This window comes from Rhamphochromis longiceps, linkage group LG2 (genome assembly GCF_057381845.1).
Source record: "Rhamphochromis longiceps isolate RC_006_pf linkage group LG2, R_longiceps_female_GT1.1, whole genome shotgun sequence".
Classification (NCBI taxonomy): Eukaryota; Metazoa; Chordata; class Actinopteri; order Cichliformes; family Cichlidae; genus Rhamphochromis; species Rhamphochromis longiceps.
In genome coordinates, this window is record NC_140558.1 from 41,624,274 (window position 1) to 41,647,862 (window position 23,589).

General features: G+C 41.3%; 1 protein-coding gene across 3 annotated transcripts in view; it reads right to left on the reverse strand.

Annotated features, from left to right (window-relative positions):
- Nucleotides 1–23,589, reverse strand: part of atp8a1 (ATPase phospholipid transporting 8A1) — a 110,057-nt gene that overhangs the window by 42,703 nt on the left and 43,765 nt on the right. For 2 of the 3 annotated variants that reach the window (XM_085429073.1, XM_085429075.1), the window contains exons 12-22: nt 23,012–23,139; nt 22,002–22,079; nt 21,835–21,923; nt 14,357–14,429; nt 10,709–10,814; nt 8,773–8,855; nt 7,986–8,035; nt 7,617–7,686; nt 6,724–6,808; nt 4,305–4,444; nt 2,377–2,515 (exon numbers count right to left, since the gene is read on the reverse strand). In XM_085429073.1, coding sequence (XP_085285199.1) covers nt 2,377–2,515; nt 4,305–4,444; nt 6,724–6,808; nt 7,617–7,686; nt 7,986–8,035; nt 8,773–8,855; nt 10,709–10,814; nt 14,357–14,429; nt 21,835–21,923; nt 22,002–22,079; nt 23,012–23,139 — 1,041 coding nt within the window. Of the gene's footprint in view, nt 1–2,376; nt 2,516–4,304; nt 4,445–6,723; nt 6,809–7,616; nt 7,687–7,985; nt 8,036–8,772; nt 8,856–10,708; nt 10,815–14,356; nt 14,430–17,736; nt 17,782–21,834; nt 21,924–22,001; nt 22,080–23,011; nt 23,140–23,589 lie in introns of all 3 variants that reach the window. The other variant, XM_085429072.1, reaches the window with a different exon arrangement.

Consider the following 23,589-nt stretch of genomic DNA (forward strand, 5'->3'; position numbering starts at 1 on the left):
TTAATAGGCAGTTACAACTCCGAGTTACCCAACATGGCTCTCTAGGGAGCGTTTCCCTCAGCTTTTGGTGGGGACAGATGCTCGGGGTCACCAGCAAGGTGGTAGAGGGCGCCTCCCATTGGGGAAAACAGAAATATTTCATGAACCAAGACTGAAGCCTTCAGTTCAGTGCTGTGGCTGTATGAAAAGGGCTGCCATCTGCGGCCATAACCACATAAATATTTGTGGGCTTCTGCACTTTGCTTCTGTCTGGAAAGGGATTTTAGTTTCTTTAAGGGGGTTACCACAAAGCCTCTGTTTTGTGAACATATGGGTGGCATTCTCTGAGTGAAACTTAGACAACACAAAACACATAGCCGAAGAATAGTGCACCCACAATATGCACAAACGCACACACATATGTACGTACAGAGGAAATGAGCAAATTTCACCTCCAGAGTCAAAACCAAACAGGGCTGGGGTCTGGCAGATTGTTAAGTGCAAAGGTGCAAACGTCCAAAGATTTGCCAATGTGTGCAAAACGTCTCCCCATCTGGACGCAGCCTCTCTCGGTCACTCCCTTCCCCCTTGTCAATACTGCCTTCCGTTTAATATGTTTAGCTTTAGCTCGTTTGACTTTTCTCTCTCTTTTTTTTAATGTCACCAAAGTTAAATTCCTGGCTTTCCCATCTCAGGCAGAACCAAACACCGCTCCCACAGGATTTGAGGAATGTGTAACAATGACACTTGTGTCAGGCTAATCTGGAATTTCGCCTCGGGAGCAACAATTAGAAATACAAACTTTAGCCGCGAAAGCCACTCAAAGGGGGTAACATGCTGACTGGGATTTTGAGAAGAAGAATGGGGCTTGAAATTATTGTAAAATGACAGGAAGAGGAACAGGTCAACATAATGGGGGCTCAGGGGCTCAGATAAGGGATGGTGTTTACGTTTTGGTCCCTCTCTGCTTAAGGACACAATGCACCCTCCAGCCACACTTAACTGAATGTTAGCAAAGCGAACACTGTTTCCCTAACTGATCGGCTGGCTCTTTCCTTTTAGTAAATTCTGGCTCTTACCTGCCTTGAGAGTTACGTGCACACAGACTCCTCTCAGCTAGCAGCTCATAGCAGCGAGAGCGTGTTAAGAGCAAACATTGCTCTTTTGTCAGACAGCCTAAAAGCATCAGAGTCGTTTCTTTATCGTATGTCATTATACTTCAGGTTTAGGGACACACTAGATTTAGGACAATCACTTCAGAGCTTCAAATCAGCACACCTGTATGCTTTACAAATAAGAATATTATTGCATTAACAAAGATTTCATTTAATGAGCATGCCAGTATTATGTGCCAAAAGTGGCACTTGGGTGGTTTCGGCCACCTCCAAATGTTAAATAATGTCCTGGCCTGAATTCAGGTGTCTGATTTGGCTAAAGGTGCACCATGAACTCTGCCAACTGGTATCATCTTTCAGTGAGGAAAGTAGTAAAAAAATAAAGTAAATATTAAGCAGAATTTTTACAGAGCAACCCAGTCAAAAGGCGAACCTGTAAAAATACTTCCAGTGAGCATGGGCTTCTGCTGCCTCACATCTGGGCACAGTGGGTACAAAGGGCTGATTCAGTGAGCAGCAGGAGCAGCAGGAGCAGCAGGAGCAGCCACAAACGGAGGTACTTTTGATATCTGTTTTTTCTGACCTCCGTGTTACCTGGCTGACTGTATTCAAGGTCGATCCATTTGTTTGATTTGCCCACGTCTAGCGCAGAACGAAGAAGAATACAAACCCAAACGGACAACCAGCGTTAGGCATTCACCTTTCTGATAATATCTGCCTCTGGGGCACCTAGATACGTGAGACGTGCCTGCTTGTGTACATATGCGTGTTATTTATTTCATGTCAGTGCAGGGTGCTCATACATCATCTGGCATTCTGCGACGCATGCTTTCACTAGATATGTGTGACAGAGAAACATTCAGCTTGTCAGCTGTTTGTCTTTCTGGGTGAAGGATGACTGGAGTACCTGTAAGAGGCTGGCATGCACTTTAGCACAGAAAAAAACATCAGGCTTGCCAGGGACTTTCCTTTTGGTATGAGACCTCGTACACAAATAAGGTTAAAGTGCATCGTGAAGCACAAACAAGAAGGAAAATAGCTATTGTTGCTTTTGCATAACAGGGGAACTCAATCTTAGCAATGTCAGCTGCATCAGTCTGCTTTTTGGCAGTTTGGCAGCCTTGAAGTAGGCTTCCTTTGGTGTGACTGATATCTGACCTTTATGTTGTGCCCCATTTCTGGTAAAAATACTAATAATTGTACCAATAAAACCACACGACACAGCAGAATTCACATAGAAATAAAGCTCGGAAAGCATCCGGTCATAAATGCTGCTGCTTACCAATATTGATGGCTGTTTCCTGTTTGTCCCCAGTCAGGATCCAGATCTTTATGTCGGCCTTCATTAGAGTCTCGATGGTCTCCGGCACTTTATCCTGGAGCTTATCCTCTATCGCGGTGGCGCCCAGGAGCTGCAGGTTCTGCACCAAAGAAAGTCAGTAAACAAGTCAGTTAGTGAGGATCATAACACAGGAAGGCCTTTAAATCGTCATGTGTCAGGCAAACATCTGAGCCGGGATAGTGTCACTCACTCAGTCGAGTTTTTCCCCTCATCAGCCGCTCTTGTTTATCACCAAGTAAAAACCGCGGCGGTGGACTTAAGGGGTTTTGGATCCGTTACTGTGCCCCTGCATCTGTGTTTGCATCTATAGACACGCTCTCTGCCACACAAGCACACCCACAAAATGCAGCTGCTGTTTTTTCCCCAGGAAACTCTGTGTTGCTCTGTGGCTGGCTGTGGGCTTGTATGGGCACATCACAGGGCCAAAGGTTTGACAAGAGCCAGGGGTAGAGGGGAGACAGGAGCCAGCAGCAGAGGAAAGGCTCTGGAAGCTCTTTAAGTTGTGACCTGAGCCTTACTGCCTGGACGTCTGTAGGTCTGTCCACGCTAATCACTGGGAACCACACAGCCCGGAAAACTATGCCTGGGAAAGACCATGACTGGATGTGCCAAACTTTCTTTTGCCTTTTCATCGTAAGCCTTTCATTTCTTTCTATGGCTGCTGTTAAAAGCACTCTTTGTAAATTATAATACAAGTACCAGTTGAATCAGGGAGAAACGGGATCATAGTCAGTATGTTGCTGGTAGAGTCTGTCCAGTATATGTAGCTTAAGTTTCCACTGGGACAAAGACTCGTATGAATTCACCACTACTGCTTCTAATATGTTAAAAAGGGGAAATAAAGTTCTGAATTTCCACAGTGGAGCTAGAGCAGCTTACTTTGCACTGACAAACAGTAAACAATAAATACACTTGTACTTAGATTAGTCAGGGATCATAAAAAGTATCCCCTGCAATAGACCAGTGAGAAATAAATGGGGAAAAATAATGAAGAATTAGATATTAAACAGCTAAAACAGCGTATCAATACAAAACAATTGTTTTTTAAAAGAACAGTCAGGATCAAATAGGAAGATTTTCCCACATAATATGTAATCAGCATTTTAGTTAAGAAATGATGAGAAGGAGAAACTTCGGACACACTGCAGGAATGCCTCCATCCTTAACATTTCACTATAACTCCACTGTGCCCCCCTGTGGCATTACTGTGTGCATTTTTAAGTGTGGGTGGCCCTAACCCTGGCCCAATCACAATCACCCTTTGGTCATCTAGTCCTCCAAAGGCTACCTCTTCATCCCAAAAGAAACAGGAGACCTTACCTCCCCTAACTGCAGAAACAGAGGGGTGGGACCGAGGGAAGGGAATTGGGGTTGGGCCGCAGTGCCACGCTCTGCTCATTTGGCAACGCGCATTAAATTTTTCTCTCTGAAAGCTTTTATGTTTATTTCATGATTGATTGCCCCCATTTGTTTTGGGCAGCCAGGAGCAGCCAGGAGCAGCCATGACGAACCTGCCAAGTGGCTGATTTACTCTGTGGCTTCCTGTGTTTGACTAACGCTTCCACACAGACCCACCTCACAGAAAACCAACTCTACCTGCTGGTGAAACGTATAAAAACACACACGAGTTTGAACTTTTGCAGGTTTCCAGACGTTATTTCATTTTCCCCACTAGTTACACTTCAGCTCAAGGCCAGTCTGACTTTTCACAAGTTTTGTTCCTATAAAATCCTCCGCATTAAGAAATTGCCGCATTTAACCAGATGAAAAGCTTTGTGCTGCTTGTCAGTCAAACTGGATTCTGCAATAAAAAATAGCCCTTTCAGAAAAACCGACAGTGCACACAAACAGGATGTCGCTTAACAAACCTTCTCTATCAGTTCGTAGCTCTCCTCCAGTTTTAAGGCTCTGTTCTGCAGGGAGGTGCAGGCTCTGTGGTGGATCTCCAACCACTGCTGATAGGACGATTCACTGATGTCTGCCACCGCAAAGCACAGAGTGCGCAGGCCTACAAGATTAAAAGCAGCATCGCAACATTTGGGTCAAATGTCACAGTTCTGACTGTTTAACATTACAAAACAAAGCTTGTGCTCTGCAATCACTGTTAAACGTGTTACACAGATAGACCCAGTCCAATGAAAACACTGCTACTTAAGTCAGCTATATTTCTGACCATATTAATCAATACAATACGCAGCATGAACGGTAACTCCAGCAAAATAACCATCGGATTTAGATTTGAATCTTGCATCCGAAGCAGGTTATTCAGACACCATTACTGTATTACTTTACCTATTCAGAGTATAAATTTGCTTAAAGTCCATTCTTCATATTTTGGGGGGTAAATAAAAGGTACTAAAGGGTTACTGACATACGCTAAATAGGAGCTGAGAAAAGCAGCAGCTGTCTTTGTTGAACAAAGCGCTTCAGCTTAGTACGGTCAATTTTCGAATCAACTGATAACGTCATGGTAACTTCCCCAGTTACAAACTTTGATTAACAGTTATTTTTATGTATTACATTTAATAAAATTATGTTTAAAAATGTCATTAAAGTCAATTAAATTCAAAATTCAGATCAGCTATCTTAGCATACGAAAAAATAAGAGCATTTCCAACAAAACGTTTCAGTTTTTATTTTCTGAAATGTTCTGTTATTGAAATGTTTATCTATTACTTATTTACTGTAGTATGAATGGCCATGTCAGGAGGAGAAGCTATAAAACTTTTGATAATACAGTCCAATTCCGGCTCGCCGGCTATACGTCTGACACCCCTGCCTTAAAAATTGGAAATGAAGGCGAACAGACCCTTTTGGTCCATGAAGATGTTTTACCTCTAATTTAAGAAGCTTCTTCAGCTCTATAAACTGATGGCGAGACCCCACTGGTGGGATTGCCCCCTGGAGTCACTGACCCACCTTGTAATCACGTGAGACATAAAGGATCATGTAAGCAAAAGTCTGAATCAAGGCATTGTGCAAAAGGGCCCTTTTCATCATGTGATTTATTAAGGTCACAAAGGTTCACTTGGGTTGACAAGACCCAAATACCAAATATGAAGCGCAATTCAGTGAGGAACACAATCTAGGAGAATCATCTCGACAGGACACTCAGCTGTACGTATGCATCCTAAAGGAGAAAGGTCACTCTTTCAGGCTGTTTGGGAGAAGCGCAAAGGAGGTCATCGACACCAAATATGAACGACTATCATTGAACAAAGGTGGTGGCAACTGGCACCAGCTCCCTTTATCACTTCATGAAATCCCTGTTCACACCTTGAACCATGTGACCTGAACAAATCACATGATAGGGGGCGGGGTCTCAGGACCTTGGCCTCTGACAGGAGGGTAATGACCCACACCTAAATTCACACCTCGGCTCATGTGACTCTTAACAACTCACATTACAGGGTGGTTCAGTGACTCCCACGACCACTTTCGAGCACATAACACCACCAGGTCTGTAAAATGACTCTCCAGCAATTTACAGAACTGAAGAAGCCTCTAGAATGGGAGGTGAAAATCTCTGTGAACCACAAAGGAGTCCAGTTGCCTTCATTTCCAGACCTGGTTGACTGAGAACCTACACAGATGCATGAATAAAGTACTCTGTAAAAACCTTTAATGTACAGGAAAGAACAGATGCTTGGGAGAGTTGTGACTCGATACGTTCCAGATATTTTTACTAGAATTTAATAAGAATAACTAATAGATGGCAGAATGACATTTCCACAGTTGGTTACCCACATTAAGACATGTTTTATGTCTAAATATTTGATTGAGGTATTGTCTCATTTGGATTAATTTGCACTTTAAATGAGACAAATGTCCAAGACACTGACTAAAGAATTCTAGTCTGAAAGATGTTATGGGATCAAAATGGCAAAAGCGAGCAGCAGATAAAGTAGGTTTTCATCTGTAGTATCTCCACTTGGACTGGGAATTACTGGGCCTGAAGATCCTCACAATCTGTCCTGGATGCTAAATTTAGCACACATCAAATATTCCTAATGACATCATTTTGCTGGTGTCTCACAAGGGGGCAGTATGATCGTAGAACAAGAAGCAGAGTATGTGGTGCAGTTTCCTTCAGGTCAACAGCCTTGTGTTAAAATTACAGCAGAATATTCCCACTAGAAGGAAATTTCCATTAAATAATGCATGAGAGGAAAGGCTCTCAGGAAGAGGAAGTTTGTTTACTTCTGTCCAGAGATGACGCAGGGATGTACAGCATCCTGAAAAGACACATTATTGTTGGCAGACAGGGGGCGATGTTAGTCCACTCACCTTCAGTGGCAAACTGCTCCAGGTGCTTCAATGTGATCTCTTTGTACCTAGAGCTGTCTGCCAGGCGGTCATAGATCACTGTGTCCTGAAGGGAAACAAACACTCACTGGTTACTGACACCCAGAGAGGAAAGAAAGGAACCACCTGGACTTGTGCTGCTTTGCAAATGTGGGTCTAAGGCTGTATGCGGCCCATGTAGAAGCACTTCATGTTCCTACTCAGATAACTCTAGCTATTTGTATTAAAAAAGAGATATACATTTGGAGAAGCCTGATCTGGGAACTCAAGACTTTTGGTGCAGCCATATATCTGGACTAAGAGTAACCAGTTCCATCCACGGGTTATTGTTTATAGATGAATGGAAAAAAGCTCGTTAAAAGATGAATCATCATCGGATGAAAACAAATGCTTTCTGTCGTCTGGTGGTTCAGTACAATCCAGTTTTCTTGTGACCAAAACCTACTCAAACCCAAATAGCCAATAGAGCGCTGACTACAAACAGACACCAGAACGCTTCCGCTATCTCGTCCCTTCTCCACAGATTAGGGGTGCTGCAATAACCATGTAACATTTAAAAATAAAATATTGATGTTGTGTTATACTGTGCAATTTGTACTTCTGCTCTCACTTTTGTATTATATTCACAGCACAAAATTGTTGCAATCCAGGAAATTGTAGATCCGATTAAATCTTACTGAGGATTAAATGTAGTCTGGCCATAACGTTTATTTGTTATTTGGCAGAGATGTGTGAAATGTGGTGATCTTGCTTCATCCTGTCACCCAATGAAAAGATTTCCTGACATGAGCGAGAGGCAATAAGGAGAGAAGAGCGTTTCGGCGATGATGGTGATGACCTGTCACGCGTTGCTATGGAGAGAGACAGACACTCACAGCTCCTTTGCAGTAGAGGCGGATCTTCCCAGATGGGGTGCGCATGATGACTGACATCCTCTTCCTTGCGCTAAGCGATAAAAAAAGCCAAGAGAGAGTGAGAGGGCAGAAGGAGGTGGATTAAGGAGAGAAATAACAGCAGTGTGTTACCACAATGCTAAAGTAATGCATGGTTTGAGCTAGCACATGATTACTGAAAACAAAGAGTGGGTAACAAGATAACCATGTGACCACAGTGGGGTTAACTAGGATTAATTAGTTAATTAATGATGATGCTACTGAGGCTCAAACAGAAAACTCTATAGTAAAAGACTGTTAAATAAGGCATGCTGATGGTGTATATGCATAATAAAAACATAATAACTGTACCTTGTAAACTCCAGCACATGAAGCAGTTCATATCGTTCCTCTGTTCCAACCTGAATTGAAAGAGACGTGAGCGTTAACGTAATTCAGAAGGAGACACTTCAACCTCAGTCTTCTGAGACAAGTTATCTTAAGTAGCACAGCCAAGCCTGCCATCCTCCTCCAATCAGCTTTAATTGCACTTAAATGTGTTTATCAGTTGCTTGCACTGAGCCGATGGAAGGAGAATAACAAGGTAAAATTCAATTAACTTTCTTAATTGTGGACACTGCTAGGTACAAGACAGAGTGATTAAAGTAGATGCTGAGAGCTTTAGAAGGTCTAATAAAGATTAAGAAATTGGACAAACGTCTAGGAGACGAGATGTTCGACCAAAAAGGGGCGAAAAAAAGAGAGGAAATGGCTCTGGCCTTTCAGCCTCAGGCTCTTTGAGTGCAATCATCAGGTTAGCCAATTAGGAGAACAACAGGAGGAGTGACCCGAGCGTTGGAGAGGACACACTGCATCAACTCAGGATATAATCACGGCAAATGTTGTGTTTTTCCATCACTGTGATCCAAGTGGAAAACCACTTTTAGTGTATTTGTTTTAGTTCTGTTTCAAAACATCTGACAAATTTCATGAAGTACTGTGAAATAGACAAGGGGATAGTTTAGTGTTTTTTGGAAATGAACTAGCCTACAGATGGGACTTATTTAGATGCCGACCGGAGCACGATGATGCCAGTATTATAGATTAAGCAGACCTGTAAGGCTGTTTGCCTTTCTTTAACTTGTTTTGTCCAACTTACAATTTCCACAATGACGCTGTCTGGGGTTCGACCAGAGAACACGAAGCCAAGGTTTAGTGCTGCTCTCACTAAAGCGCCTTCATCTGGGGAGCAAAGAAAAATGTTACAGATAAAAACACCTTTACAAATATCCAAGGTAACATTACATTTGAGCCTGGTATTTACCACAGCAGCCATGTTTCACAGTTGCTGCATGAACCTGGTTCAGTACAGTGACTGAAACCTGTGATCCAGCTACCGTGTGCATGGGGATGCTGCAGGGCAAGAAAGAGCTCTCTACTGTTCTTTATAGTTCACTTCACCAGCAGCTCTTTGCAACCACTCTAAAAACCTCAAAGCTTCACATGAACACGACTGTTTGAAGCAATCCAAGCCCCCCAAAAAGTCATTAGCAAAATGAAGATGCAAAGCTTATTTTCTAATCAAAGTGTTCATCAGTTCTCTAATAAACATATTTAAAACGATCGGGATATGTCAACCTATTTGACAAACTGCAGCCGTATGTTTGTACATTATAAACTGACGTCAAATGCTTTTTCCTTTAACCTCCTAGGACCTGCGTCCACATATGTGGACATCACAGTTTGGGTTATTTAGACCAAAATACTCAATTTTGCTCTACAAGGGCCTGATATCCACTTACGAGGACATTATGCTGCTACTGTTCTATCAACATTTTAAACAAATATCCTCAGATGTGGCTCTCATTTTTCTTAGAAACAAAAATAAGGTAAAAATAAAAAATCTGGTAATTCTTTGTTTTTACATTCATCGGGCCCCAATCAGCCCAAATATCAAAGAGAAATTAAAAATGCTGCCGTGGAAGAGTTCGGGTCTTAGGAGGTTAAACCTGCTGGTCTCTTCAGAAATCTGCATTATTTTCAGGACACATAACTACTGCTGTTAAGAGCAATCTCTATGCATTAACGCTAAAACCTATTCTTAGAGTCTCTGTGGTGGATTTCACCTCATCTGATGTTTGTCATGGTGGCAACTTTGATGTTTAGAAATATGTTATGTGTTTAACTTCCTGATTGACAGCTGTCTCAGTCTGTTAAGTTCACCCGTGGATGTGATGGACTGAAGAATGCATTTTGTAAACAGCTGATTTCATTTTATAATATGATTCCTGGCTCGTGTGTGCGCTGATGATTACATAAACGTCTTTATGAAATACTGGAGCCCGGAGGCTGTAGTGGTGTGTTCCATTTGCTGTGACACAAAGGTCGCTAGATGGAAAATTAAATACTACAACAAAGAGAAATATCAAGGACACACAAGACCATTTATGCAGAGCACCTGGAACCAGATCCAGACACAGCTGCACAACTAGCCATTTAAAATCTGCTCTTTTCGACATGCAGTTTTGAACCTACTTGTACAGGAGAGGTGTAGCATTACACAGAAACGTGTCACTGGGCAAAATCAAAGGAAGGAAAGGAGAAGTTTTGCAACTCTCACACTTGTCTTTGACACCGTTAAATCACAGCAACATGTGTTGCGAGAGCTAGTTCTTTTCTATTTTTAGCTGCTGTTAGGATGCATGTGTTAAGACGACAGCTAAGCTTACACTGTGCCATCAAAGGGCGCAGGCGTGCTGTCCCATTATATATCAGTGAACAATAGATTTTGGTATTAAAGAATTATTTGTATATTTGCACTGTCTTAGTGAAATCCTTTGTCCATGTCTTCAGTTGTAATGATTATCACTGTAGATTCATTCTGCAGAATCTGTAGCTTCATTTTTTTCATTGGTTTTACAGTTTGATGATTAACGACTACAAACGTTGAAAATGAAAATCTGACAACATGCTACGTCACAAACAACATCAGAATCAAGAAGAAGTCTGGTAAATTTTGACGATCTTAAATTACTGTGTGTGAACAGACACACACTGTAATAACATTGTGTATTCCACTTAAAAGTGGGATATACCTGGAGATGCAGCTTGGTAGATGATTTTTCCATCCATGCGTTCAGGGACTGCAGTGTGACAGATGGCCATCATGGTCATGAACTCCAGGATAACAGCAGCTGTAGGCTACAGGAAGAAGAAGGGGCACTTTGACTTTTAATGTTCTTTCATAAAACATGTAACAGAAGCAAAACAGCTACGGTATTGTAGGAAGAGACAGCAAGGACAGAGAGTGCACACCGACAGAGCATAATCAACCTGCAGCCGACGTACACAACCTGCTACAGCAGCCGCTACAAATGTGACAGACAGCTTCTATTAATACTAGTATGCACTGCAGACTCCAGTGACCTGTCTGCTGGAGCATTTATTTAAAGTTTTATAAAACCAGACCAAATAAGTTTGCTGCATTATGAGCACAATAGAGCACAAAAAACAACTTTACTCTCAGTTCTTTTGAACTGCCGTTCAGGTACATTCCTGTTTGCAAACTATAATCACAAATCTACACTTAACTGCTGGCAGAATTATATCTAAACACAAAGACTGCAACTTACACAGGAGAACTCTAATCCTGAACAGGTACCATTATTAATTGCAGCTCTGACACTTGATGAATTTCCTTCACTTCGTGTAGCGCCCAAAGATTTATGACTCCATTTGTTTCAAAGCCAGTCTAAGCTTTGTCAAACTCTGAAATACATGTGGCTTCAGTACTCAGTAGTCAAGCGTGGAGAGGCTAATGACTGTGGATAACGAGCCAAGAGGATCCCACAGAAACTGCCAGCTGCTGACAGACTCATGCCTCCTCATCCAGTAGAAATGTGCTTCATTTAATGAAAGAAGGCCTAACCTATACACTGAGGCATTGTACATTAATGAAGGGAACAGTATGACTAACTTGCCACGGGACAGACCTAGACAGGCATCTGCTGAGGCTGGAGGACCACCGGCTTGCAGTGACCGACTACAGCCAAGACAGTAATATAAGCAGCCTGCAGGGCTGCAGCAGACCTGTATAATACAGCAACAGCACACACAGCAGCCTGGCGGCAAACGTTTGTTAGCAGTGAGTTTAATACCAGCCAATGAATTATGAATATAGGTCTCACGAACCTGTAGTAACACAAAGAACATAAAAGCCTAAGAGTGAGGACATGCTTTCTTTTCAAGTGCAGAGATTTTGCACTCTCTCACCTCCTTAATGGGAAATCTGAGGGTTAATATCAGATGCAGGTTTAAATAATACTGGAGTACTGGTGTAAGATAGCTCAAAAGTGCATGTTTTCACTCCCATCTCAAACAAAAGGCTGCAGCCTCACGCAGAGTATTATTAAATTTGTTCTTTCTGTTGTGAAGAGAGGAACAAAGGATCACATGAATGAAGGGGGGAGGGGTGACAAATTAAAAGTGCCTCTTCCAACACATCGAGTCTATTACAGTCCAGGTGGCTAAGAGAGGCCTCCCTGCCTCCAAGCAGCATGATAATCTGGCCTGGGTTGACGGGTATCCTCTGAAAGACAGGACAGTATGTGTGTGAGTGCGTACACCTGTGTGTGATTGAGTGAGGACATGTTTTCTTTTAAAGAGCAGGTATTTTGGACAGCTCTCACACCCTTACTGGGATGAGGGTTAATGTCTGATGCAGGTTTAAGGCTAAAAGCAGGTCTTTGTTAATTGCTCTTTAAGGGATGGGATCTTTTCATTAAGACTGCTGTCATGGAAACCCAATGACAATAATGGGATTGTCATTGGGAGGTTACTGTGCCACACCAAGTCCAGCCAATAATCACTGTAAAACCCCAACATGCTGCATTTACACTTCCCTCCCGGCCTGCTTTAAAGATGCTAGCAGACAGACGTTTGATTGGGTAAAGTTCATGACACCGACTCCTCCTCTCAGAAGAAAAGCACACGTCTGACAGCAAGACATCGAGGGTGGTGGTAAACTAGGCAGACAGTACAGACATCTGAACTTTGTTCTGCTGACACAATTAGATGTGACAGGAAATACTGTGCTGCCAGCTACCACCCCAAATAACTTCTGGGTAACCTGTGTCACAGCAGCAGTGATAGACACTCATCGCTTCAGACACAGCCCGTGTGGGAAAAAGTTTAAGGGGGAGGAGAAAATGAAGAAGCCATTGAAACTCTGTGGGTGAGGACCATGTCCAGGGAAGATGAAAAGCACCAGAGGGGGTGCTTATTTCTGTCAACACTCTTAATTCCCCTCTCCTTAGTAATGTTCATGCAAGAAGCACTCTGAAGGCCATAAGAAGAAGCGCTTGTACCAGGAGAATATCGACTGTTACGTCAAATGCATCGCTTCATTCAGCAGCTCCAGCAGCGATATCTAAGTGAAAGTGAAGCACTGATTGTGCATTAATTAAACCAACGTCTTGAAAGTTTGAGGTGATGTTTAAAAACCTTGATATCGCTTTGGTAATTCAGCTCACTATTACTGAGGGTTACGTGGGGTTAGTATTGTTGAAGTCCTTCTAGAAGCAAGCATGTGCTGCCACCTAGCGAGAGTCGCAAAAAACCTTATTTTGAATAGCTATACACTCACTGACCATTCTGTCAGGTAGAGGGTTGGAGCCCTTTTGCATTCAGAGCGAGGAACTGGAAACATTTCCCTAAGATTTTGGTCCATATTGGAATAGTCTCTTAAATCGCCTTTCTTCCCCATTCTGATGCTCAGTTTGTACTTCAGCAGGTTGTCTTGAGTCTACATGCCTAAAAGCAAATTTGCCATGTGATTGGCCGATATTAGATATTAAACATTTGTTAATGAGGAGCTGAACACGCATACCTAATAAAATAGCCATGAGCATATATATCAACTTTAATGTTGATGATTTGCTTCTACCAAAAACCTTCATAATTTTGAGCATGCCTACAACGTATCAGTTCAAAGGACAGTCTTCTATATGCTAGAAGTTACCTTGAAAAAAATGACTGGGGAAAAAGAAAAAACATACATCTATGATTTATTACCGTCCAGATTATTCGGGCTAAATCGTTACCAAAATGCATGCAAACCCTGGTTTCCAAGCAGCAGTCAGTTATGAACCATAATTACAAACTGGCGAGAGGCTATCAATGTGAGACTGAAGCAGATCTTAGACAAACTCAATGTGTGGAGAGATTCTGCTGTCATAACAAAGCAAACATCACAGTGGGATTACTACTTTCCCTGGGCGGTACTACTGCACCTAATTGGATGTGACATTTTGCCTCCTCCACACCACTCTGCAGCTCAGTGACTCAAACAGCCAATCAATCACCGTTTTCACCCACTGCATGACTACAGGTGGTCATTAGAGCTCCCTTTAAAATCCTGCAAAGGATGGCAAGATAGTAGTGCACCTCACTGCTTTGTCAGAATTGGCTAATCTTGATGCAAAGAAACAGTAATCCACCCCTCAGCATGATTTTAGTCAAACTGATATTAAAAACAATTAAATCCATCAGTTGCCAAATTTGTCTCGTGAGATAATAACATGAGGCATGCGTCACCATTTTAAAGGCACAAAATAAAGCTAAAAAGAGGCTACTTAAAATGCAAAAGACGATATTATGCAAGCACACACAATTAGATCCAAAATCCGTCTTAATTCTGTCCTAAACGGCAGCAGCGGGTGACGGGGAACCTTGACATTACTTACGTGATTACTCTGGAGGTTTTCCAGTAAGCTCGGGTCATTAAATCCTGCCTCGTCTGATGAGTGTGTGCTGTGCCTGGAAAAAGGAGACACTGAAGTCAAAACAACAGAACACGCTGGCATCCTTGAGAGCAACACTGTACAGCACTAAAGTACAGCATGCTGTCCTCAGAGCAGGCACGACTAGCAAAACAACAAAAAACAAGGATTCTGCTTAGTGATCAAAAGATATTCTGTCAAAACTTAAGATAAAAAGGAGGCAGACTGAACAGTGCTTGTGTACCACTCTTATGTGCTAGAGCCTTGGTGAGACTGCATACAATCCACGGTTTTCATTAACATTTAGAAGAAATGCTCTGAGCTGCCAACCACTGTGCAGCCTCTCAGAGTTCCTGAACGTTACATCGAGCACTAACAGTGTTGTTGCAAAAACCTAAAAACTGGACTAACTAATAATAACTAATTACTGTATCATCATTTAGTCTAGTTTTAACTGAGTAAAAAGTATACATATTAAATGTCCCCACAGGGTCCTGGGACATTTTCAATATAACACAAAATATTCAGCATGATAGATATTTAAAAAATAAAAATCACACCCATCAAAATACACTCACTGGCAACTTTAAGAGCCACCTTCAAAATCTAAGTCCAGTAAATTGAGTGACGTGTGTCTGGACAATACATGCACAAAGTGGACCTACAGCATCACATCCTTTCCACCACCACATATTTTATTCTTGGACTCTACTAAAGTAGCTTTGCATGATTGTGGCTTGGAGTTCCTCTCCATTAAGTACACCCTTTTACTTCTTAAAGTCTTCTTACGGGCTGCCCCTTGCAAACAGAAGGTTGTGGAAGTTCTGCGCTCACAGCTAAAGCTGTGGGACATGATGTAATATCCATAGCAGGGACATCACAGAGGTGAGAGGAACAAAGAACCCTTAATCTGAGTGTTTAGAGCAGTCTGAAGCTTAAGGCGTAGGAGTTTAGAGGTATACCTAATAATTTGGCCAATAAGTGAAATTATAATTTTTTTTTTAACCAACTCATCTTTTCAGCTCTAGAAAAACAAATTTACACGTATACTGGCAGCACACAACAGATCTCACAGCCAGTGCTTTGTGCCAACAATATAGACATTTGCTGAATAAAATATTAAACACAGTGCAGCCAGAATGCAAATGCTGGTCTCCCGGGCTTCAGCCATGGGATGTACAGTGGCACTATTTGGGATGTTGTCCATGCTGGCAGACACAGATCGTGCTTTGACAAAGCAGTGCCCTGAAATATCATTTCCCAAGGAATCCACGCGCATACATTTATTCATTATTCTGTTTGTAAATCTGATCCTCTTTCGTCATTTGCATAAATAAGAAATGCTGTCCCCCTTTTATTTTAATTTAATTTAGAAATTAAACAGCACATGAGGAGCTGCTTACAGTGATAGCAGACAGGCTGAATTTCTGGCAGCTAAAAAAGACCGCATTACTCAAACACTAATCAGGCTCTAATGAATTACTGGAAACCCAATTAGTCTCAAGCCAGAAGTGCTTTTTTTTTTTTTTATTTCTGGCAAGATAGAAAATAATCAACAAGTCAAGCAAAACTTCAAAAAATCATTTCTGATAAATGAGAGGAAAGGATGTATTTTTATCCCTGTAACAGTGGCTTAGGGCAGTGATTATGTAGCCACCAGCCACTCGCTGGCTCTCCAGCAGGGATCAATTTATGATTCTGTGATAAATACACCTATAGATCGTGGAGACAGCAGCTTTAGCCATGGCACTGGGGTTTGATAGAAATGTTGCCGAGAATGCCATTAGCAACCATAATTCTTTTTAATCCCACAGGATATGCTGTTCAGATCCCAAAGAGCCAGCAGCCCGCCAGCTAGTAATACTCCATCCACTGCACAGAAAATAGAGCTTTGGGGGGAAGGAAATATGGGGAAAAGACAGAAATGCAATTAAACAGCCGGGCAGGAGTCGATATTGTGTTACCCCTACATAGATGCACTGGAGGCAGGGAAACGTATCACACTTGCATCTTTATTAAAATCTGTCATGGAGAAATAGGAAAACAAAGTCTGCGTTTTTAAAAACCTCCATGAATATAAACAGAGGACTGAAGCCATTTCAGCTAAAAAGGTTTAAGTTTGAACTCTTATATTACAAATACACAACCAATTACAAATGAATGTACGGGAGCTATTCAGCACCCCTTTATATCTGTAAATGACATAAAACACGCACATTCACATGAAGCCCAAATGCATTATTTTTTGTGCCATTATTATTATTTTTAAGCCTATATAGGTAAGAAAGCCGCAACCTTTCTCTATAGTATATCTCGCAATGTCGATTGTCTTGATGAAATTTGCGAGGCACAAGGCCGGGTGAGCGGGACAGTCAGCTATTGATTATCTGCCAGCACACAGAGATCCTGTCACTATGGGAACAAGGGTGCTGGCTATTCGCAGTCAATAACCAGGGACCAGTTCCAGATCAAACCTGCGGCACATCGAGCTGACCCGTTACCGTCAGGAGGAGGAAATAATAAAGCTTGAGGTGCATCAGAGGCGTCGGAATCCTTGTTTCTCTAATCTAGCAGCACATAATAATAAAGAGTCTCTCTTTAGTGAGGGGAAACATAACAATATAATGAGACATGCTTTCACTGAAGCTGCAACATGATGTAAAGTAGCAAGACTCAATATTTTGGCATAATAGCTATTAACAAACAGGCTCCAATCCCCCATGCAAAATGGATGAGACACGCCCATGCTGTTACTGCAGAGCTCAACTCTAGAGCAGATGGATCTCAGAAGCAGAGCTGTGTGTGTGTGTGTGTGTGTGTGTGTGTGTGTGTGTGTGTGTGTGTGTGTGTGTGTGTGTGTGTGTGTGTGTGTGTGTGTGTGTGTGTTTACTGGATGTGTGAGAAAGAGAGAGAATAAGTGGGTGTGTCGCTTCCAGCTGAAAAGTTTGATGTCAACTGGGGAAAAGGAGAATATGGTGCACAGCTTCAGCCTCCACACAGCACACGGTAAACGCTGGAAGGCTTTGTCTATCAACCTGCTTTTCTAAACTTGCCTGTGAGAAAGCCACAATTCTGAAATACTCATACAGTTCATTATAAATACTACGACTGCTACTATGTTTGAAGCTGCACATTTACGACAGCAGATACATATTTTGATTCGGGAGCCACAGTCACATACAGCACGTCCCATAATTACTGAACGGACAGAGAAAACAACAAAACAAACACACACTGAGGTATTGTGTTCAAAGTCACCATTTCCACAAGGCAAGGCAGCACTAATACATCACAAAAGCAGGGAGCGAATAAAAACAACCACCATTTCACACCCATCGTCTTACCAGTCGTCCTCTGCAAAACTACCCTCCTCAGCCTCAGGGACGTGACTGTTGGAGCGAAAGTGAGAACAAAAAGCATCTTGTTGACAAAGCATTACGTGAACATGCTGTTGGTAAGTGCAGGCGCAAGGATTTTTGTTAAAATGGGATCGTTTAGGAGGAGTTGGAGCGTGGCAGCTTAGCTAAGGTTCTGTGGTTAGGATGATAGCGTTGATTATAGCGTGTCCTCTAATCACTTATTTGTTTCCAGATTTTTTTACAGTTGTGCAAAATATTCATACTTGACACTTTTTACCAGGAACTACATACAACCAGCAGTCACATATCTTAGCCATTTAAGACCGGAAACACAGAAACACCTATTCCAGCAATGTTCACGGGTAACTTAATGATATATCTTTACATTATACATCGTCTCTTTGTTCTCAAGAAACAGTCTGGCAACATGCTAAAACTCCAAGTTTTCTTCTTTTTTGGGGTTGCTGTAGTGCAAGCCATCAGCTAATGAGAAGTTTGATGTGTTGATCCCTGAATGTTTCCAGCCTGCATGCCTGAATATCCATGGGCAACACACTGAACCCCAAGATGCACCCCGATGCATTGAGAGAAAAGTGCTTATGTGAATGGGTCAGTGAGGCATTGAATTCATACTGACCGCCCAAAAAGGGTAGAAAAGCACTATATGAGAACCCGTCCAATTACAAAACCCATCCTTCTTTGATTTTTTGCAACAATTAATTAAAGAAAATACTTTGGAAAGAAGCCCAACTGTGCTTTTTTCCACTAGTCATCATTTACCTTAGTAAATGTGGAAAATGAAAATTGTTATTTCCGTACATTACAGGTGTTATTTTAGCTGTGATCATTAAGAAGCAAAAGTAAACAAAAAAGGAGACAGCTTTCAGTACCATGCTTTTGTATATCTATTCAAATTGTGCATGATTTGACGGACCGTTCTTCCCCTATTATTTTCATTTTATATGCGGTTGTGGTCAGAAGTGAATGTCATGGTAATTTGGGGTTTTTAGATTTCTTTGTACTGTTATTTGTCAAGGGTGGAATTACTGTAAAACCAAGAACTGGCTGCACAAGTTTGTTTTGGATTTTCTCCAGTCTGCACAGGGACAAAAGTATACACACAACCCCACTCGTATTTGGTTAAATGTTGCTTAATGAAGTTGCTTCTGGCACAATTTTGGTCTTCTGGGCAGAATTGGTAGTTCGTTTAAATTGGTTGGCATCCTGGCACAAAAACAGCTTTTAAAGCCAAACCGAAGATTTTTAATAAGTTTGAGTTTGGGGCTTTGGTAAGGCAAGTCCAGAAGCTTATTGTTAGCCTCATGTGTCCATCCCATAATGATTAATGATGTGTTTTGGGGATCATTGTCTTGTTTGGAGGCCTACTTGTGTCAAAGCTTCAACTGAACGTGAAGAATTCAGAGGTAGTCTCCCCTTCTTCATTACTCGATTTAGTTTGTAACACTTGCTAGAGTGACTGGTATATATGACATCAGTAAGCTGTATGGTTGATTCTAACTAAATAAAGTGCTGGATTCACCCAGTAGATGTTGTAAGGTTGATAACAAAAAAACTGAGTGTACGTAAAAACTGAACAACTACAAAATAAGATCATTAAAAGGTGTTACAGTGGAGACATTTTACTCAAATGTCTAAAGAGAAGTCAACAAAATCAAAGGAGAAAACAATCCAAGAAAGACAAAGTAGTAAAAATAGAAATGAATAGAAATCATTTTATAATTGTAGCAGCTGTCAGCAGGCTACCACAGTTCGGTGCATATTTTCAAGGTCACCAATGAACGTAGTAGAACATTACAAACTGAATGTGGCCAAAGAGCATTCCAGCATTATTCCATTAGATCCAAACTCATACAGCCAAGCTTCACTCTTTTACCTACAACAATGAAACAATGGGACTATTTGAAGCAACAATACGTTTGTATAAGACTTACAACCACATATCCTCTACTATATGCTTCTATGCTTCGTTAAGACACTTTTAAATAAAATAAAGAAGAGTTCTGTCATTTGAGCACATCTTTACATAATTGTGCTTTCACTCTAGCCTTAAATAAAAAGCCAGGAGGATTCTGGGAGCCTCCCTCAGATTGGGACTCCAATCCAGTGGAATTAATTAATGTCTACACCCTTGGGGATGTCTTTATTAATTACAGCAGCACTTAATTTGTGTAGAGGAACACATGCGGGCGGCAGCGTCGGGGGGGCTTTGTGTGCGTGTTCTGGCACTAAATTACAAGTCACGCTACAAACTAAGATCTATACACATGCTTGTTCATTCATTTGAACAAAAACATGCCTCATTTTATCTTTGCTTTACTCGTATTATCCCTTTTGCACAATATGTTATTACTTACTGCTTGATATTTAAAAGCTGTTCTTCTGAAATTAAAATAAAGGTTAAAAAAGGATGCAAGTATGTTAATTTGAGAATTTAAAGTTTAATTAAGCAAGAGCTGCCTCTGAACTACTTCATCCATATTTCATGATTAACAGACAGTTGAAAGCATCTATAACAGGAAAGGAGGAAGTTCCAGTTATTCATATTATATAACAATATCCAAAACAGACTCAAGTATGCCACGCTCTTTTACTATTGGCCCGTGTTGGGTGTTTATATTATTAAATATTGCTCAGTATTACTGCTCTGTATGACTAAAGTCCTTCATTAAATAAGTTTTTTTACTACAGCACACACCAACCTGTTTGATCTGGCCTCTAAAATGGTGACTGGTAACAATGACTCAAGTCTTATGGACACATTTAAAAGAACAAATCAAAACCTCCCAGCACAAACTTGCTGACACAATCATCTTTGAAAAGAAAAATAAATGTGAGATAAAAAGTTATTTTTTTGACTTTGTAAATTAAATGAATTGGCTTGGGCAGAGCTAGAACGTAGTAGTACAGCTGACATTGTTGTAGTATGTTGGACAATGAATCCAGAAGAGTGAACTTTTAGAGTCAACCGTTTCTGAGCCGTCTAATTTTGGAAACGCGTAAGAAAAAAAGATGGGGAAGCAATGTCCAAACGATGGCATCTTGAAAATTCTCGACTTATTAGAACTGGTTGTCTTCCCTCCTGCTATGAAACTCTCATCCATATTTATCAGTTGCGTAACAGGGAGTGCGTCTTTCAGAGAATCAAAGAAAAATCTCGAGCCTTTTAAAGGAGGAGTGAGTGCAAGTCTCTGGTCAGCAAGTTTAACCACCAATATAACCATGAAACAAAAAAACATTACATACCAAGAACATCATACAAACCTTTAATCCACACCAGCAATGGTTACGACACAAATATCAGCAATGATTCGGAGGCTTCACATCACCAGCACGTGCAACACTTAAACGGGCTTTACGCTGCTGACCCAGGGATCGACAGTGACAAACTGTCAGTGCTCCCACTGGACTCACAATCACAGCCTAATGAAAGTACAGAGAACTCCAAATAAAATACTCTTTTGTCCTCAGCTTGCACTTCATCAATCACGCTTTTAATTGAATCCTAATGGGATTAAACATGTACTGTCACGCCTGCACTTTCTTTGATTCTGTGAACACTGAGGCTCATTATCTATGCATGAAAATGAAATGAGCAGGAGGAAAAAGGCATTTAGGAGTGATTTAATGTTTAATGTTGAACTCTAGCTAAAAGAATTTGTAAGCTACAGGAGTGGAGGAAAAATAAATTCATTTTGGTTAAAACCCTGTGTTTATAATCCGATACTGTGAGTTACCAAGTTATATCAAAACAACATCGAGCTCGCACCACACTCGGAAAGTACAAAGAGGCATAGCCAGCCTTCACAAACATCTCCAACATGACAAACAACGAACAAACACCCGCAGCGGAGAGTGTAAAGTGCCTTTGCTTGCAAATGCCTGCCCACTTTTTATTTTTAGTTTATGTCGAGAGGAGCACTGATGTACCTGCTAATGAGAAGGTAGGGAGGGAGAATGAAACGCCAGATGCACTATGATGCACACTCGGCACTTAATGAAGGCCAGAGGATATGAGGACGAAGGCAGGGAAAATGGAAAAACAGGGAGGAAAGCTCAACATACCCATAAGCCACACCGGCAATAGTGCATTTCTTGAACTGCATCACGTTGCAGGTGAGAGTTCCTGTCTTGTCTGAGAAAATGTACTTCACCTGAAAGGAAAGAGAAACAGAACACTTTAAAAGAAATCTCTTTCAAATAAGTGCACAATATAAAATATATATATATACCTGGCCTAATTCTTCATTCAGATTGGAGGTGCGGGCCATGGCAGGTGTGTTTGTGGGCTCATATAGCATATCAGTGTCCTGAAAACAATCATGGAAGAACTTAAAATGTAACGTTACTGAACAAACAACATGTTTGCTTAACAATCTTCACATCAATTTAGAAAATATGAACAAAGTCTCCCAAAAACTGGTGCTTTACTTCAAGCCTGACAGTCAAGTTTCCCCGGAGAAAATACTGAACCAAAGGGAAACCAACAGAAGTGTCCTAAATGTTACTAAAATTTACTCGCTAGGGTTTCATTTAAACTTAAAAGTTGCTCAAAATAACTTTTCCAAAATAAAGGAAACATGGATGCCTCAGTCAAGACATTCAGTGAAGTTGACCTACTTACTACAGACACTCATGATGCTAAACCAAACGGTTAACATCGACTTTTAGATGTGTTTTCCCTTTGCAGTGCTATGTGCAGATGTAAATATAGTAATGGTGTTTAAAATTATTTTGATGACCCCATGTTACCACCTTCAGCTTCTTGTCAAGCTGAAACAGTCACATCACCTTATATAGCAGACATAGAGGAAAAGACTTCAACAGTTGTCTTCCTAACAAATCGATGCACAGCAACATCAACATTCATCTGGAGTCATGTGCTGACCTGACAGACTTCAGTCCAACCTTCATTCTCTTTTAGCTCTTTTTGGTTTCTACCAGCTATAAAGGAAAAGTCTGGCACGTACTCGCCGGCTGCTATGTTAATCTTTTATTTGATGCTTCTTGTAGTTTTTCCAGAAAGAATGCTGATGAGAGTCACTAAACGACATCAACACTGCTAAGAGTTGCTGTGAAGAAAACTCCTCGTGATTTGTCAGCGTTCATCGCTCCAATATTCCCTTTTACAAAAGACGCAGCAATCTGATCCAAGATTAAGTAGTGAAAGTTGAATTGCAGGTAACTGCCTATGCAGAAACACTGTCTGAAAAACAGCACATCTATCTGGACTTGAACTCACCCAGTTGATAAAAAAGGCTTGGGTGAACTTGATGACCTCCAGCGTGACCAGAAGACTGATGGGGATGAGGTTGTTGAACAGGATGATGAAGGTGAGGAAGTTAAGGCCAAAGTTAGCTGCCCCACCATCTACAAGGGGAAGAGTTTTAGACAAAAAAAAAAAGAAGTAATACACAGAAGACTCATCAGTGTTGGTTCATTATTATCTGTTAGTTAAATCAATATGCCCAAAGCTACTTCCAGCCAATGATCAACATTATCCCAATCTGGAGAATGTTTTGGGTTAATATCGTCCATTAGCTGGAATTAACTATTTCTTCCACCCAACCTCATCCTCTTACAACTCAACCGATTAGCAATCCAATTTAATGTCCCAAAGATTGAAAGTAGCGAACAGGGACTGAAATATCTCAAATGTCATTAGTGTCGCAGCAGCAGCAGCCTTGGCATCCAGCATGATCCAGGCAATGATTCCACAAAGCACTATGCAAAATGATGCCGGTTCCCCCGAGAGCCCCGAACAATTGGCAATGATCAACATGTAATCCCATTGACACCAAATATGAAAACAGGAGGGAT